The sequence below is a fragment of the Rutilus rutilus genome (assembly GCF_951802725.1).
Source record: "Rutilus rutilus genome assembly, chromosome: 14".
In the NCBI taxonomy this organism is placed as follows: Eukaryota; Metazoa; Chordata; class Actinopteri; order Cypriniformes; family Leuciscidae; genus Rutilus; species Rutilus rutilus.
Genome location: NC_140219.1, coordinates 10,274,337 through 10,291,609, shown reverse-complemented (window position 1 = coordinate 10,291,609; position 17,273 = coordinate 10,274,337). Strand labels below are relative to the sequence as shown.

The 17,273-nt window shown below is 37.7% G+C and overlaps 1 protein-coding gene across 3 annotated transcripts in view; it reads right to left on the bottom strand.

Moving 5' to 3' along the window:
* The window catches only part of rxfp1 (relaxin family peptide receptor 1), a 49,909-nt gene that overhangs the window by 3,034 nt on the left and 29,602 nt on the right, over window positions 1–17,273 (bottom strand). For all 3 annotated transcript variants that reach the window (XM_084430290.1, XM_084430292.1, XM_084430291.1), the window contains 14 exons: window positions 16,597–16,702; window positions 14,421–14,492; window positions 13,417–13,488; window positions 13,128–13,199; window positions 12,653–12,724; window positions 12,457–12,525; window positions 12,136–12,207; window positions 9,621–9,692; window positions 9,249–9,320; window positions 8,245–8,316; window positions 7,669–7,740; window positions 6,528–6,757; window positions 3,078–3,488; window positions 2,133–2,351 (listed from right to left, as the gene is read on the bottom strand). In XM_084430290.1, the coding sequence (XP_084286416.1) occupies window positions 2,133–2,351; window positions 3,078–3,488; window positions 6,528–6,757; window positions 7,669–7,740; window positions 8,245–8,316; window positions 9,249–9,320; window positions 9,621–9,692; window positions 12,136–12,207; window positions 12,457–12,525; window positions 12,653–12,724; window positions 13,128–13,199; window positions 13,417–13,488; window positions 14,421–14,492; window positions 16,597–16,702 (1,683 nt within the window). The remainder of the gene's footprint in view (window positions 1–2,132; window positions 2,352–3,077; window positions 3,489–6,527; window positions 6,758–7,668; window positions 7,741–8,244; window positions 8,317–9,248; window positions 9,321–9,620; window positions 9,693–12,135; window positions 12,208–12,456; window positions 12,526–12,652; window positions 12,725–13,127; window positions 13,200–13,416; window positions 13,489–14,420; window positions 14,493–16,596; window positions 16,703–17,273) is intronic.

The following is a 17,273-nucleotide window of genomic DNA, read 5'->3' as shown; positions in this document are numbered from 1 at the left end:
AGAGTAATGGGGAGGAAAATTATGCATAGTGTTGAAATCTCATGTCATTTTTTTGCCGATTGCTTTTCTTTGAAAAATCCTTTTCAACAAGGCAGTCCACTTCTCAACTGGCTATGATTTATCTCTGGAAATATAATTCAAAGAGAGATGGGAACAAAAACTATAATATTCCATTGAAATGTCCTAGAAGTAATTTGCCCAGCCGTTGTTGAATATTATGTGAATGAAAAGAGCATTAAATGTATTTGAATATCGAACATACTTTGAAGGCAAAGTTCTTTCAAACAAAAAATTTAAATAATCTGTGATTATTTACCCTCATGCAGTTCAAAATCTGTAGGATGTGTTCACACTTGTAGTTTGTGTAGACTCGGAAATTAAGCTTTTTCCCCGTTGTTGTGTAATTCACAGGAGCAGACACAAGTTATTTTTGCTGCTTTGCCGTCTAATCTACCAGTTAGCTCCGCTGGTAGCTGAGCGTATGGGACTCTGGATACGTCACCCCGCGTATTGTTGTGATTGGTCGTAGTGTTATCCAATTGCGTGCAGTGAGATTTTCAAATGCATGCTTGGTGCCGCCCCTCGAGTTGGGCGATTTTCATTACTCAGTGCCAGACCCTTAATCTTTCGGATTTGGGAGTCTACGGATTTCCAGGCTATAAAGGCATAGGGATACATTCACAACTTGATTCATCGGCTTTTACGACATATATTTAGAGTATGTGCGTAGCCTTCATGGTATTTTGACCAGCTGAAAACTCGTGAAGAGCTTATAAAATCAAAATAAGAGTCAAGAGTCAAAACAGTGGCAGGAATCCCTCCGTCACACACACAAACGAAGATCTGCTGTTAGGAGATGGAGATCTGATACCTGTGCTGAACTATGATGGGCAACATCACGACTATGACGAGAAAAAACAGATGCTTGAGCATTCTGTCCTTTTTATGGTCGCATATTGTTTTTTTGTCTTTGGTCCGTGTTGCGTTCATATTTAATTCGAAACGCACTAGAAATGGTTTGGAAGTGGACAGAGACCCATCTTTTCAGCGGTCTCGGTCCACTTGTTCGGATGGCATCACACTTATTCAAATGAACTGCACTAACAGAGCATTAGCAACAGGGTTTGTTTTAATCAAACCAAACCACTTCCTTTCTTTCTTCAGTGGCACACAAAAGGTGAATATTTAAAGAAAGAAATAAACAAAAGTCTCCTAAAGACATATGACGACTTTGTACGGGGAACCGATATTCTGATTTTCAAGTCATTCATGAAAGAAGTAGCCAGCAGCCATATCACCTTGTAGGCCAAGACAAAAGCTAAGCAGGGCAGAGCCTGGTTAGTACCTGGATGGGAGACCTCCTGAGAAAACCAGGTTGCTGCTGGGAGAGGTGTTAGTGAGGCCAGCAGGGGGTGCTCACCCTGTGTTCTGTGTGGGTCTTAACGCCCCAGTAAAGTGATGGGGACACTATACTGTAACAAGCACCGTCCTTCGGATGAGACGTTAAACCGAGGCCCTGACTCTCTGTGGTCATTAAAAATACCACGATGTCCTTCGAAAGATTAGGGGTGTAACCCCGGCATCCTGGCCAAATTTGCCAATTGGCCTTCGTCCATCATGGCCTCCTAATCATACCCATATATATGGGTATATACATACCCATGTTTCTCATACAAATCTATAATATCACTTCAGATTGGAATATAGTCATATGAACTGTTTATGACAGTTTTATGCTTTTGCATCATCTTTGAAGCTTCAAATCTCCAGCCATCGTTCATTGTGATTATATGCTAAATAAAATGATTCAAAATGTCCCCTTTTGTGTTCCATGGAAGAAAGAAAAGCATACAGGTCTGTAACAACATGAGGGAGAGCACCGTACAGAGATTATGAAAGAATTTGTCTTTTTCTAGCCCCGGAAGTAAAAGTTTTGCATGTCCTTTCTGTTACTTGCACATGTTTGGACCCCTTTAACCTTTTCAATACTTATATACACTGATGTTAAATTAAAGAGCATGATGAATTAACAAAAAGCTGTCAAAAGTTTCTGCTTTGGCTCAATTTTAGACTTATCCTTGAAAAAAAATCGATAGCCCTGAAGACTTTAAATGGCCTCGTGAGGCACTTACCGGGGATTTCGACCTCCATTAGTGAAAGAATCTTGAGGATGAAAATGGGAATCCAGCACAGCGAATCGGTGATGACAATGGAGAAGAAGCGTTTGGCAATGGTCAGCTCTTTCTTAATGTGGTTGGTGTATTTGGTCGTCTGTGTTCCTGTTCTCTGGATATTGTAAAACATGCTTCCATAAGAGAGAACGATGATGAGAAAAGCCACCAGATTGAGACCTATTTGGAAACAGGATATGTTTTTGACATGACGTATAACAGTGAAAATTGTTCATCAATGTGAAGGATGACCTCAATACAAAACATAAGCACCACTACAATACCCTTTAAACACCTATCAGGTCAAAAAAGATTAAGTTATTGTTCAAATGAATGGACTTGCTGGACCCCACCACATTTCTTCAATGCTCTCTCAATAACGTCTGTTCCCTACTGTCCTTTCTTCCAATCTAAATGTAGACCTTTCGATATGACCTCTATCATACAAACAAATTAAGCACTCACAGAGAGAACAATTTCCAGTGGTCCAGTGAACAATGGTTCCAGACATGTTTTCCCATTGATTTTCTCCATAAGGATTTCAAACATTCACCAATAAAGAAAAAAAGCCACAAACCAAAACGAACATAAACCAAACCAACCAGCTCTGAGATTAATAACAACATTATAAACTAGTAATACACAACTAGTGAAACACAATATTAGTGTTTATTAATTTTTTATCAAATTAATAAATATCCTGAAATATGTACACACACAGATTTTTTTAAGTTGAATTTTTTTACTTTCTGTTGATTAATAACCTCAGAGCTCATGGTAGGTCTGTCTTAAAAGATATATACAGAATCGTTACAAATCAATTATTCTGTGGAGATTTTTACTGCCAGAACCTGACAGTTGTCCAAAAGAACATATTTTCAACAAAATTAAGGGACTCTCACGTACCCAGAAAGATCACAATGGAGTAGATTTGGGCTCCGAGAGTCTCTGGCTGCTCAGAGTGCAGAGGGAAACAAACGCCATTGGTTCCATAGAAGTTTTTAAAAAACCCTTTAAAGACCAGTGGCAGGAAAGCAATAACAAAGCCCAAGATCCAGATGACCACCAAAATGGTAACAGTGCGTCTGCGGCCAGGGGTCAGGTACCGGAATGGGTAGACAATGCAGATGTATTTCTCCAGGGTGAGGTATGTGAGGAGCAGCACTGACACCTCTGTTGACAGCATGGCTAGAGATCCAATCACCTGACAGGGTACACTATCCATCCAGGCCTGAGCGTGACGGTTATACTCGCCTCGGAACTTTAGGTCATAGGCGCCAATCATGAAGAGGTAGACACCCATCAGTCCATCTGCACCTGTGTAGCAGAGAACAGAGAATGAACTTGTAAGCTAGACAAATACGGATGAGGTTTAACACATCATTTTTATGAGTTACTTATGTATTTTACATTTCAAGAAATACAGCTTTAATTAAAAAAAAAAAAAAGAAGAAAAAAAAAAAAACACGTTTGTGTGTGTGTGTTTCTCCAACTACCTGCACTATTCATTTAAAAGATTAGAATGTTTTTTTGTTTTTTTTTTCGTTTGACAAAACAAAGTTTTCTTTTTAGCAGCACAGGTTGCATCAACCAAGAACAATGTATAATAAAAATTTGATGAAATCCGACAGCAGCCTGAACATCAAGAAGCCTTTATTACCAGTCTGCCACTTTCCACATCTGACTCTTTCCCCCCCCTCCAGCTGCCCTAAAATTGAGAACATTTCTCACCCATAGACATTTAACAGAAAAACGTTACCTGTGACTATCACACTGTTATAGTCACAGGAAACAATATTGAGTGATTCAGGCACGATCAGCTATGGGGTGACGAACAGTAAAGAAGTAGCAAATTGCGTGTAATCTCAGCAAGACCAGACCATGCCTAAGGCAGATGATGGGTCAATTATGATGTCCAAAGAGCAATTTACACGACCAGCTCAGTGGGGTGAGTTCTATTGAAGATTCCCAAGAAAATGCATTAATGTTACCTATTTACTGTAATAGCAACAAACTGTGCAAATGTGCTCTAAAGGACAAAAGACCAGACCGCATGTTGTGGTATTTGTATTATTTTCCTATTAGTTTTGAAAGAAGTTCACATTTTCAATTCAGTTCACATTTATTTGTATAGTGCTTTCACAAACATATTGTTTCAAAGCAGCTTTACAGATAATAAAAGTGAATACTTTTATTCAGCAAAGATCCATTAAATTGATCAAAACTGACAGTAAAGGCATTTATAATATTATTAAGAATTTCTATTCAAATCTGCATATTAGAATGATTTCTGAAGGATCACGTGACACTGCAGACTGGAGTAATGATGCTGAAAATTCAGCTCTGTTATCAAAAGAATAAATTATGTTTTAATATATTTTAAAATAAAAAATAGTTTTTTAAAACTTTATTGTAATATTTCAGCCTTGAAGACTTTTCAACAACATCTTAAAAAATCATACCGAACACAAACTTTTGAACAATAGTGTATATATGCATGTATACAAGTAGAATACACTAATAAAATATATTATTATATGATAATTTATAAATATGATATAATATTTAACTCACTTTACATAACAGCACACCTATTTTCCATTTTCATTCAACTACTCCTCGTTTTCCATATACACTAATCAGACACAACATTAACACCACTGGCAGAAAAATTAGCAAGTGAAAAGATCTGATTAACAACGGCTTAATAATGATGGCTAATAAAACTGGGTCACAGGATTTTCAAAACGGCAAGTCTTGTGGGATGTTCCAGGTATACAGTGGTTAGTACCTACCAAAAATGGACAACCACTGAACCAGCATCAGGATCATGGGTGTCCAAGGCTTATTGATGCACGTGCGGAGCACAGGCTCACCTGTCTGGTCCGATCACACAGAAGAGCTACTGTAGCTCAAATGGCTGAAAAACGTAATACTGCCCATAATAGAATGGTGTCAGAACACACAGTGCATCACAGTTTGCCATGTATGGGGCTGCGTAGCTGCAGACTGGTCAGAGTGCCCATAATGACCCCTGTCCACAGCCGAAAGCGCCTATAATGTGCAAGAATGGTGTTGCCTTGGCCTCCAAATTCCCCAGATTTCAATCCGATTGAGCATCTATGGTATGTGTTGAACCAACAAATCCGATCCATGGAGGCCCCACCTCACAACTTGTAGGACTCTTCCACTAATGCCATGGTGCTAGAATCCCACAGGATGCCTTCAGAGGTCCCGTGGCCTGTTTTGGCAGCACAAGGGAGACCTACATGATATTAGTCAGGTGGTTTTTAAGATTGTGGCTGATCAGTGTATGTTAGTAGGTGAATGTAAAAATGGAATGTATTATAAATGTAAAAAAAAAACTGTAAATGTTGCTACATCTACGTGTTGTCATCTACACTTCAAAGTGAACACTCTGAACAACTGATTTCCATGTACTTTGAATTAGGCTACACACTCATCTGAATTGCCCATGGCAGCGCTCTCTGGAGCATACAGATGCCCAGTGCACAACTTTGATATCCTCTTATTTAGCCCATATCAAAGGACAGAAATGAAATAACTGCTTTTCTTTTCATGGCACGCTATTTCCTATGGGAGAAGGCTATAGTGTGTGCAGTATGAATTAGGAAAGTTTTAATGAAACACAGCTTTTGCTTTATCCATCAGTGGTCAGTTTGTACGGGTGGCCTCATGGGTGCGATAAAAAGTGAGACGTGGTGGTACTTCAGTCAAAAGTGAACACTGTCGGGTAAAAGCAGACTCTGAATGCTGTTGGCCAGCTATAAGTTGCCCTCATGCTATCAGCCTGTTTCTCTAAAAAGCACCATTGAGGTTTTTTTTCTCATCTGAATGAGAAATCTTGAATCACACAAAGAACTTTTACGTTAATCCATGTCAGGCTGAACAGTATTTTATGGAAGCTTGTTTCCGCCACGGAATAAAAAAATAAAAAAGGTAACTTTTTATCTCACTATTCTGATATTTTTCGCAAATTATTTTGCAATTCAGATTTCAGAACTCACAACTGCATGTTTATTTCTTACAATTCTGGGGGGGGGGGAAATTCTCACAATTCTGACCTTATTGATCGCAATTTTGAGTTTATTATTACTTTTATTACTTTTTTATGACAATTTTATGAACTTGTAAGAAAAATTCGCAATTACCTTTTTTATTCCGAGATGGAAACAAGCTTCCATAGTATTTAGATTTTTTTTTTTAAAAACCAAAAAAGAAAGTTGCATGAGACTAATTATGTGTGAAATTGCTTTTGCTAGGACATGAGCAGTGCACTGCAACCTTAAACTCCGTTTAAAATGACACTGCATGATATTTTATATCAAATCTTACAGCATAAAGAGATGATGCACATGGCGTGGAGCTTGTTCTCCGAGCGAATGTAGGATCGCATGCAGATCACAAAGATGTTGCCGAAGCATGTCGTTGCCGAGACAACCCAGACAAAGACACGCAACACGATGTTTGCCAAAAGGTCCTCGAAAGATGAGATGCCATCAGTGTTGGGCTTGCAGCTGCGGACGTGAGGCGCATAGCCACAGTACTGAAACTTTTTAAAGTAGCTGAAAAGAAAGAAGCACAAATGACAAACAAAATCAGATCATCATTTCGCTCCTGTCACGACATAGCTACGAATATGGATTAATTTATGCTCAAATAATGTCAAGTCTGAATCCATCCATCCATCGAATTTGAGAGATAAAAGATCATTTTCACAGTAAAAAAAATCTATCTAGCGTTTTGCTGTCAACCAGCCTGTCCTTGCTGAGAAAGGTTTTTATAAAGGGGAAGACAAAAGACGAGAGAAGAGAATCACACTGAACAGAACTGATATAGAAACAAAAAGCAAGTCTTGAGTTGAATTTCACAGTCAACTAAAAAAGCACAAGAGGAAGCATCATAAATTACTTGAGAAATTCAGAGTGTTCTCATTTTTCACAGTGTAATTTATATACTGCAAGATGTGCAAGGCAGAAAGACACAACACTGGGTCTTCAAGTAGCTGAAAAGATTGACAAGGGAATTGCAAACACTCCAAAATATATTCCAAACACCCTAGCATATTTTTTTTCACATTTTCAGGCGATACATCGTAATCACTCCCAATTACTACACCAGGCCATGGGAGAAAATGATTACCATGAATAATTAATAGAATACAAAATATTAGAGTCAATTTCTGGGATGAGAACTAAAGAGTTTGTCTTTATCTTTTTTTAATGAGGATATTCCAGACATTACAAAACATCTGCATTCGATCTCCACAATCTGCCATCGTTTGTTTAATGTTCAGTTGTCAGGCATTTCAATCAGAATATCCTGAACATCAATCTCAACACTTTATTTAAACATTAAAAACCGAATCACTCTCAATGATAACTTCAGAAAATAGAGATTTCAATCAAGTTTCAGAAACTGAGCAAGCAGAATCTAAAGCATTTTGATATTAAAACTTTCAAAAAGCAGCACTCACATGTGAGTCAGGTTCCTGAGAGGTTCAAACATCCTTCTGTGGATGTTCCCAATTTCGATTCCCTCAATGCTCCTGTGACACAAAAAGCTTTCTCTCAGGGTTCACTCTTTAGAAAACCACCATCATTTGCATTTCAGTATTCACACCTCTTTTTCCTACAACTATGCAGTTTTGTGCCCAAGATGCTATCTGGAAGCCTTTGAAGCATGACCTAAAAGCAGATCGTTTTTGTGCTGTTGAGTAGAGACGAAGGCAATGTTCACTGTGTGAAGTTTGGGTAAGACCATTGTACTGTGCTGAAAGGGGCCCGCAAACAGCACATTATTATAATTGCAAGGTTTCCCTGTGGTGTCTCATGTGAATGTGCCTTTTTTTTTTTTATATAAATAAATAAACCAGAGAGGTATAAAATGGTGAGAGGGCTTGTGTGTGTCTTAGTTTAGTCAATATTCACTGTGGAAAGTTACAAAATGGATAACATCACTTGCAGCATATTTAACACATACTTCAGACTTCCTCTATTTCAGCTCAAAAACCTTACAGTTCATCATTATAGAAAAATATAAGAAGACTTACAGTGACTTTAACTTATGCAGCTTGTCAAAGTGGTCCATTTGCAGGTCCATGATAGGGTTATATGAAATATTCCTACAGACAAATAAAAGGCAAGAGTCAACTGAAAAATCACTAAATATAATATCAAATATCGTGCAAAAGCCAATTCACACTGCATTGACAGACGGCAACAGACACTTCGTCAGGTTTTGACGGATCAGTGTTAACACACCGACCCCTGTCGGTGTCTTTTGGTGTTGGTCGGTTGTTGAATATGTGAATATGTTGAATATGTGTTTGTTGGGTCTTGGAATGTCTGAGAAGCGATGTCTGTAATCTGGTGACTGTCGGCATTGGCCGGTGTCTGTCGGTGGAGTGTGAATTGGCCTTAAAACAATCATTTTTGGGGGAGTCGACAACTCTGGTTAAATTAATGGTGCATCTTCGTGTTTGATGATAAACTGTAAAATTTCTTGAATACAGCCAAACAACACAACACAAAAACTACCCAAAATATGCTTTGTTACTGTATTATTGTATTTATAAAAAAAAAAAAAAACCTCGTTTGCTCTTAAAGCACCTCTTTTGTCTCTTATGCTCACCAAGGCTGCATTTATTTGATCAAAAATACAGTAAAAACAGTAATATTTTGAAATATTATTACAATTATTTTAATATAGTTTAAAATGTAATTTATTCCTGTGACGCCATCATTACTCCCGTCTTTAGTGTCACATGATCCTTCAGAAATTCTTCTGATATGCTGATTTGCTGCATGACTTAATGGTTAATAGATAATCCTACAAAATGTTAATATAATCCAAAAAAAAAAAAAGATACATGCTATTCCATTAGTCTTTAACTGGGAAACGTATGGACATCAAATGGAACTGGGGCACTTTATATTGGAATAAAAAAAAAAAACAGTTTTGCTTCCTCTTTGCAGAAGCTCATCACATGCCTCTGCCGTACAGCCATTAGAACCAGTTTGGGGTTTGCAATGTGCATCTTAATGGAAGACTCACAGCTGAAGCAGGTCTCCAAGATTGACAAAAAGATCAGGAGGGATTGCTTTGATTCTGTTATTGGACAAATCCCTGTGGAGAGAGAAAATATTAGTGCCTTTTGCATTCAAATTGGCATCTGTTGACAGAATTGATGAGCAAGACAGTCTGATGCCAAACTATTTGAGGACTGATGTCACATATAACTAGTCGAGCTGGATGGGAGTAGGACCAACCCGGACTTTAAAATTATAAGGAAATGATAAGGAAATCCATTTTTGCTTAGCTTCACAAAAATAGCACAGAAATGGGTCACGAGTAAACTCCAGAGAACACTTTGTGGTGATTATTTTGGCAAATTTTTATGATGGAATGGAATGCCTGAGAACTTACAGCTCGCCCAGTTTACGAAGCAGAGAGAAAGCCTGCACGTGGATGTAACTAATGCAGTTCCGCTGGAGGACCCTGCAAAAAAAACAAAAACAAAAAACATTTATCTTGGTGGACAGAAACATGACAACCCTTTCAGAGGAATGGAGTGTGCAAGAAATACAAAAGAGTACACAACAGTGTCAATGGTGATGAGTGCAAAAACAAAAATCAATTTAGAAGGTAAATGGGATCTGACCTTTAATCAACAGAGTCACTCATGCATATAATCAGTAAAATTATAATCGGGAAATATTGCATAATATTCATTACTGAAGTCCACACACATCACTATTCTGCTTAATAGTTTTCTCTCACAAGTTGAAACTAAGTTTCATAATGAACAAAGGCAGATAAGTCTGTTGCTCTGATTTCTGCAGAATAGTGATTAAAAAATTGAAAAGCAAGAACCAGGGAGATGAAAATGCTTTGCCTAAAAATATATTTTGACCTAATTTTTGGTGTTTTTGGCAAGAAGGACCTCAAACTATGCATATTAAAAGTGGGGTACAACAGGGCTATAAGTCCCCCTATAAATATGATTATGTGAAAATATAATTATATTTTATGATTTACTTTGTATTATGATAAACTGTATGCCATAAAAAAAACAAAAAAAAACAACCTTTCCACTCAATGGCCATATTTATAACCATCAGTGGGAAAATAAATAAACAGAAGAAAATAAAAACAAGAAAAGATTTTGACCATTGGATTTGATCTATACCAGGTCTGTGAGATACAAGACCGGTGTGTCCTGTATTTTATAGTATTTTATTTTTATAAGAATTTTTTTTTACTGTTTCTAGATTTTTGGGGGAGAAAATAAAATTAAAAGGACTTTTGACCCCAGTGGGACTTGATTACCTGTTGTACCCTACTTTTTAAAGGGTTAGTTCACCCAAAAAATGAAAAGTTTGTCATTAATCTCACCCATTATTGATTCAAACCCATAAGACTTTCGTTCATCTTCGGAACAAAAAGGAAGATCTTTTTGATGAAATCTGAGATCTTTCTGTCCCTTCATTGAGAGGTATGCAGTTACACTTTGACTCTTTGGGCCCTATTTTAACGATCTGAAATGCAAGCATCAAACGCGAAACGCAAGTAACTTTGTGGGCGCAAATCTAAAAGGGGTTGGTCTGAAGTAGCTACATTACTCATAGGTGTGGTTTGGGTGTAACGTGAAATAAACCAATCAGAGCGTCATCTCACATTCCCTTTAAAAGCAGGCGCGCTTGTTCCATGGCGGATTGCTATTATAACGGCGGATTATAGCGCAAGCCAGGAGCGCTTCACAGCCGAGGAGACCGACGTTCTCGTCAGGGCCGTAAAAGACAGAGAAGTGACATTGTATGGGGATGGGAGAAACCCACCCAAATTAGCTTCGGTTAAACAGGCGTATAATAATTTGGGTAAATGTGTAAGCTAGATTTATGCCTATTTTTTCACATCTTCATGGACACCACAATGATTTTCTTGTAATTATGTATGGTTTGCAAAAATGGCAACTGCTGCGTCTGTGTAGATGAGAGAAGCAAAGTGTATGCGTGTTGTGCACACGCTACATTATGGCCAAGCATGCGACCCTTAAAATAGCATCTGAATAATGAGCCATTGACTTTAGACTAGGTTTTTCCTGGTCTGTGGCGGAATTGTTTTCTGGAACTGCAAAATAGCACCAGGGAACACGCCTCCTCTATTCGCTGAACCGCCCCCCGGAAGCACAAGTTCATTTCCTGCAAAATAAGAATGATACATGCATCAGTGTACAAAGTCAATTGCGCTGGGTGCAAGATAGGGCACTTTAAAAAGTTCATAAAGAGATCGTAAAACTAATCCATTTGAATTGAGCGGTTTAGTCCAAATTATTTTGAAGAGACTCGATCGATTTATATGATAAACAGATTTAATTTAGGCTTTTATTTACATATAAACGGACACATCAGTTGTGGTGAACGGAAGCTCAAGGATGTTTGCTTGACGTGCTAGAACCAATGAGGTTCATTCTCGTGTTATGCAGTACGTTTGAGCTTCTGCAAGAGGTTTGTTCTCGCGCGTCAAGCTGGTTTGATGGAGGTTCTGTTCAAAGTTGATCAAAGTTTAAATGTAAATAAAAGCCTAAATTTAATCTGTTCATCACATAAAGTGATCATGTCTCTTCAGAAAATTTGGACTAAACCTCTCAATTCCTATGGATTAGTTTTACAATCTCTTTATGATTTTTTTGTGTCAAAGTAGTAGTTGCGTAGCTGCCAATGGAGGGATAGAAAGCTCTTAGATTTCATCAAAAAGATCTTCATTTGTGTTCCGCAGATGGAATGACATGAGGGTGAGTAATTAATTTTTGGGTGAACTAAACCTTTAAATACTGGAATACATTTGTAATGTCCATTGGGGTCATCTGATAGTTGAATACACAGCGGAAAGAGAGGAAGAGAGTTTTGAGAAGCTGTTACGAGAGGGTGGGAATACTCACAGCACTGTTAGCATGTTACAGGACCTGAAGGTCACATTTCCCACAGTCTCAATCTTATTTCCCTCAACATCTCTGCAGACACAAATAGAAATAAGAGGGTGTATGGAAAATGTAAGAAAGGAAAGGAAAAGAAAATGTCAAATCAATTCTACTTATTGATTAGCATCAGCTTAGAGGACCAAATAATTTACATTAAAGCAAAATGCATACATTGATTTACTGGGAGTAAAATTGAAAGTGCTTTCTACAAGCTCTGCAACCATAAAAAATAAAATAACAACACAAGTGATTTTATCAGGACAGTGTTGTATTCAAACTTACAGCCAATTTAACCGTGGCATCTCCAGGCAAATATCATCAAGCTTTGTGAGAGCATTGTTCAACAACACTCTGAAACACAGGTAAACACACACACTCTCTCTCTTAGAGAATGGCTCCTATGCATTTGTTAAAATATAAGATTTACATTTGAAAGGCAGAAGATGTGTCACCAAAATAGCAACAGGCTGAAACTCACAGCAACACAAGGGAGCGCAAACCAGTAAAGGTCAAAGAGGAGATGTGATGAATATTGTTGTTCTCCAGAATCCTTCAGGAAAAATAAGAGAAACTCATTAAAAACACTGCAGCCTCACAAATTGAAGAGCTTTTTCCAATATTTGTTCCAGGGACACTAATTTATGCATAAGGGTTATGAACCATAATTGGCATTCAATTAAATGTGTGATGGAAGTTCAAATCATTCTTTTTACTTTAGAGCAGATCCTTGGCGACTACAAATGAAAGCTAAAGAAATCACTCTTTAGCTGATATCACATAGAAATTAACATCAGTTTTGTGTTTTCTATATGGTCATCATTGCAGAATGTTTATTGATTGACAACTCCTGTTGCAGTAATTTGATTTGAAGCATAAAAGCACTGAATGAGGAAATCCATCTTGTTTTAGTTGACATTTAGAAAGCAGATGAGAGAATGACAAGGAACACTTACAGCCATTCTAGTTTGTGCAAATCCTGGAATACATCAGGAAGTAGGGTGGTAATTTGATTAGAACTGAGATACCTGAAGAAAAATAAGAGATTACACCTATCTGAGGGTAGGCACTTTTTTTTTTAAAGCATTTGCCCATAGAAAAATAAGCAAATAAGCAAACTAAAGTGTCTGTCATTCACTGAGGGCCTATTCGTCACTCTCTGAAGAAAGGCAGCAGATGAGGCTGATAAGAAAGTTTTATGCTAAGAAGGGACAATAGAAATGTCTGCTGACTTTAAAAACTCACAGTCTCGTCAGATTGTAAAGGCCTCTGAAAGCATGTGGGTGCACTGCTTTAATGCGGTTGTGCTGGAGATACCTGAAACACAGTTTACAGGAAGCATTAAAAAAGAGGTAGAAGAGAGAGAAGTAACACAAAATGTAACTGTATTCAAAGTTTGGGGTCAGTAGGATTTTTTATGTTTTTGAAAGAAGACTCATAAGCTCACCAAGGCTGCATTTATCCATGCATCATTTTCAGCAATTTTCAATTTTCAGCATCATTACATATATTGCTAATTTGCTGCTCAAGAAACATTTCTTATTATTATCAATGTTAAAAACAGTTGTGCTGCTTAAGATCTCAGTGGAAAAAAATCTTACTGACCTTTAAACTTTTGAATGGTAGTAAACTTCAGTATTCATATTCATTCCCAATGGCTCTGTCATTCATCTAAAAAATATCCAAATCTTACACAACTGTGTAAGGAAAGTTGCATTGTGGCTTCTATTTCCATACCATTCTTTTTTTCTTTCTTCTTTTTGTGCCGCTTCTGAGATTAAGTTTGTTCATACATTGAAGCATCTGTCACTAGATCAAGTGTAGTGTTTGGGCAAGGACAAAAATATAGGGCTGATTTTGTTCGACTCAGCTGGTACTACTGAACGAAACAACTAGATGATACGCACAACAAGAGAGCATGTCAGATTAAGAAAAATTCAACAGCTGGGGAAAGAAAAACATTGAGACATTTTTGTCAGGTTAAAAAAAGACAACTCTCTCAAGTCAGTTCTTCAGTTCTCAGCTCGCTCCTGTGGAAAGCACTGAATGTTTTATTCCACAGAGATTGTTTAATCTCACTCAACATCTCTATTTCACACATTTCTTACTACAATAGCACAGTGAAGACCAGCAAGCAACGTTTTAATAAACACCTGTGATAATGCCAAGACAGCATTCATAGCATTACAGCATCCACACAGTCCAATGACAAGACGGAGATATACTTAGTGAAGCAGTGAGGCTCTTACAGCTTTTGAAGGCTTTGGTACATAAAGAACATGTCAGCATTTAGCTTCCGCAGCCGGTTCCTCTGCAGAGACCTGCAATATCAACGAAATTGTGAAATGTACATATCACAATAGAGAGCAACAGTCACCACATACTTTTACAGTTATCTAACAATAGATAGACAGAACAATATAAGTAAAATACGATAGAACAAAAGATAGAACATTATATAGACGGAATGATAGAACAATATGGATGGATGGATGGATAGATATTAATTCTCTATCATATGAGTGACACACAGTCTACACTGGATGCAGTGTGTCGTGACATGATAAATCCCTGACAGTAAGCTGACGCCCCGTTCTGTTTCTGACGTGCTCGAGGCACTTGAGCTACTTCTGAAACAAAGGACAAATTGGTTTTGCAACAGTGTCTAGTGTAGACAGTCTCAAACTGTTGCTGCGTAACGCGTCGTGACTACGGTTGCACCCGGTGTAGACGTAATGTAGACACAGTTAGGCACCAATCTACTAAGCAAACATATGATGTCAAAGCTATGCTATGAATTACCTGACAACACTTCAGTAACTTGTAAACACACACACACACACACACTCTATATAGGCTATACACTGGTGTAGTGCAGGGTATACGCAGGTATACGGCGTTTACCCACTTCTTTTTCAGTCGGCTTTGCGTATACCCACTTCTAAATCCCCTCTGATGTGCATCATTTAGTAGCTAATCCAATCTCATGTGAATAAAAAACACCCAGTAAAGACAGTGATGCAGTGATCCCTTGATTCGCATGCACGCTATTGGGCTAGGTGGGTACCGTCAATCTGACAATGCCCAACACCACATGGGATCAGAGCACTGTTAATCACTGCCTGATTCGCTGCCTGGCATTTTGGCAATGCTCAACGCCATTTTTAAATATGGCCTTTAGAACATTTAATTAAAGAATTAATTAGAAAGATGAAGCGAACTACTCAAACAAAAAATTTGTTTTCCGAGTAACAAACGACCTCGCAACGCTACATCGGTGCTGTTAGCCAGCAGCTCAGCTAACGACAGCCAGTTGTTCTAAGAGATAGTGCACAAAAGAAATTACTGGCACAGACTACTTGCCAGGTGAGAGAATAGTTGTCCAATTTTCATGTGTGGATGGACTAAGAAATAGTCACTCAAAATTCATAATTATTTAGTTGTCTCTTCCTATAGTCTGTGGGCCCGTATTAATTGCAAAAACTGGACCTTTTCTGTGGCTAATATTAATTTTATAATGATCCTTTCTCCGTGAAGTCAAGCAGCAAAAGTTAAGTGATAATGTGCAAATACTACTGGCCGATTTTGGGGAGAACTAATATGCAAGACTAGTCTTAAATGTCACTTTTTATAACACAGAGCGTATATATACATACACACACTTAGTCCTCATGTGTGTGTGTGTGTGTTTTGTGTAATAAAAACAGGATTGAATGGCAATGTCTGACTTTATGAAAAACCTATAGATGTTTCACCTAATAAAGAGATGCTGTTTTAAAGCAATGATTTTCATGACACCTTAGAGAGAAGGCACACAGTGTGTCTACTTGAAATCAGAGAGTGACGTTCCATTTAATACACCTTGCCACATTCTCTGCATTACTAAAAGGTAGATGTGAATTTCACTGTTTGGCAGTGGCATACTAATGAACAGCAGAAAATCAAACAGCCGCAATACAGGAAATTGGTCCTTAATTAAGAAGCAGCTTCAACTGATACATAAATATGCATTTCAGATTCACATATTAAACTGCTATACAGCTTTATATCAGCCAGTTATTATGTGAATAATAGAGATTTTAATGAGGCACTGAGCGAAAAATGAGAACCAAGCTTCACAGTTATGTTGTGTGTGGAGAATAATATTGGCCTTTAATAAAATTATCTCAGTTTTCAAGCAGTACTCACAAATTGAAGGCACTCAAATCAAATACATCACACTAGTCTTTGATACAATCATCTCTTGTTTAATGAAGTACTACTTTGAGACAAATCTTTATTCAGTCCCCTACATATTCACCATGTAGTGTTAAGTAGTGTCAGCTTCTGTGAAGCCACAGGGCTTTGGCATCTCATGCACATCCAAAAAGTCACACAAACTCAACAAACTGCAGCCACGCTCCACACACAGGGCATGAAACTCACATCATGGTGACATTAATGGATACTGTGGGGACATCTTTAAAGTGTGCACCGTCACAGTCCAGCTCCAGGTCCCTGCACTGGCACTCAGCTGGGACGGTCCCAAGCACTGCGTGACAGAAAGGGAGAGAGAAAGAGAGAGAGTTTTAGATACACCACTTAGCATTTAAAAGCATAACAGCTTGATCTGCCATTTAAGCAGTAATACATAATATGCGAACCGTCATGCTGAACTAATAAGCACTAAATTATTGGTCTGTGTCAGCTAGTGTTAAGGATAAATATCAAAGAATCCCCAATTAGATTCATTTGAGCTCTCAAGAGAAATTTTATCTTTAAAGGTCAAGTGTATAATTCAATGTTAAAATCGCAGCTTAAGTAAACCATTGGTTTGGTGATGAATAAATGAATGAATGAATGAGGCATTTATATAGCGTTATACTAAATACTTGTGAACAACTGAAATGTTATAAACAATTGTACAATATTGGGGAAAGAAAAGAAATGGAAAAGAAAGAAATGGCAAAATCCCCAAATTCCCCAAATTAATTTAGTTAGTTAGAACTAGAAAATTTGTTAGAAAATTGTACTCAAAATAATGTTCCATTTATTTTTTTAAGGATATAAGCAGGGGGTTTCGCAGGAAAATTTATATTTGTGTATATTAAATTTTTCATTTG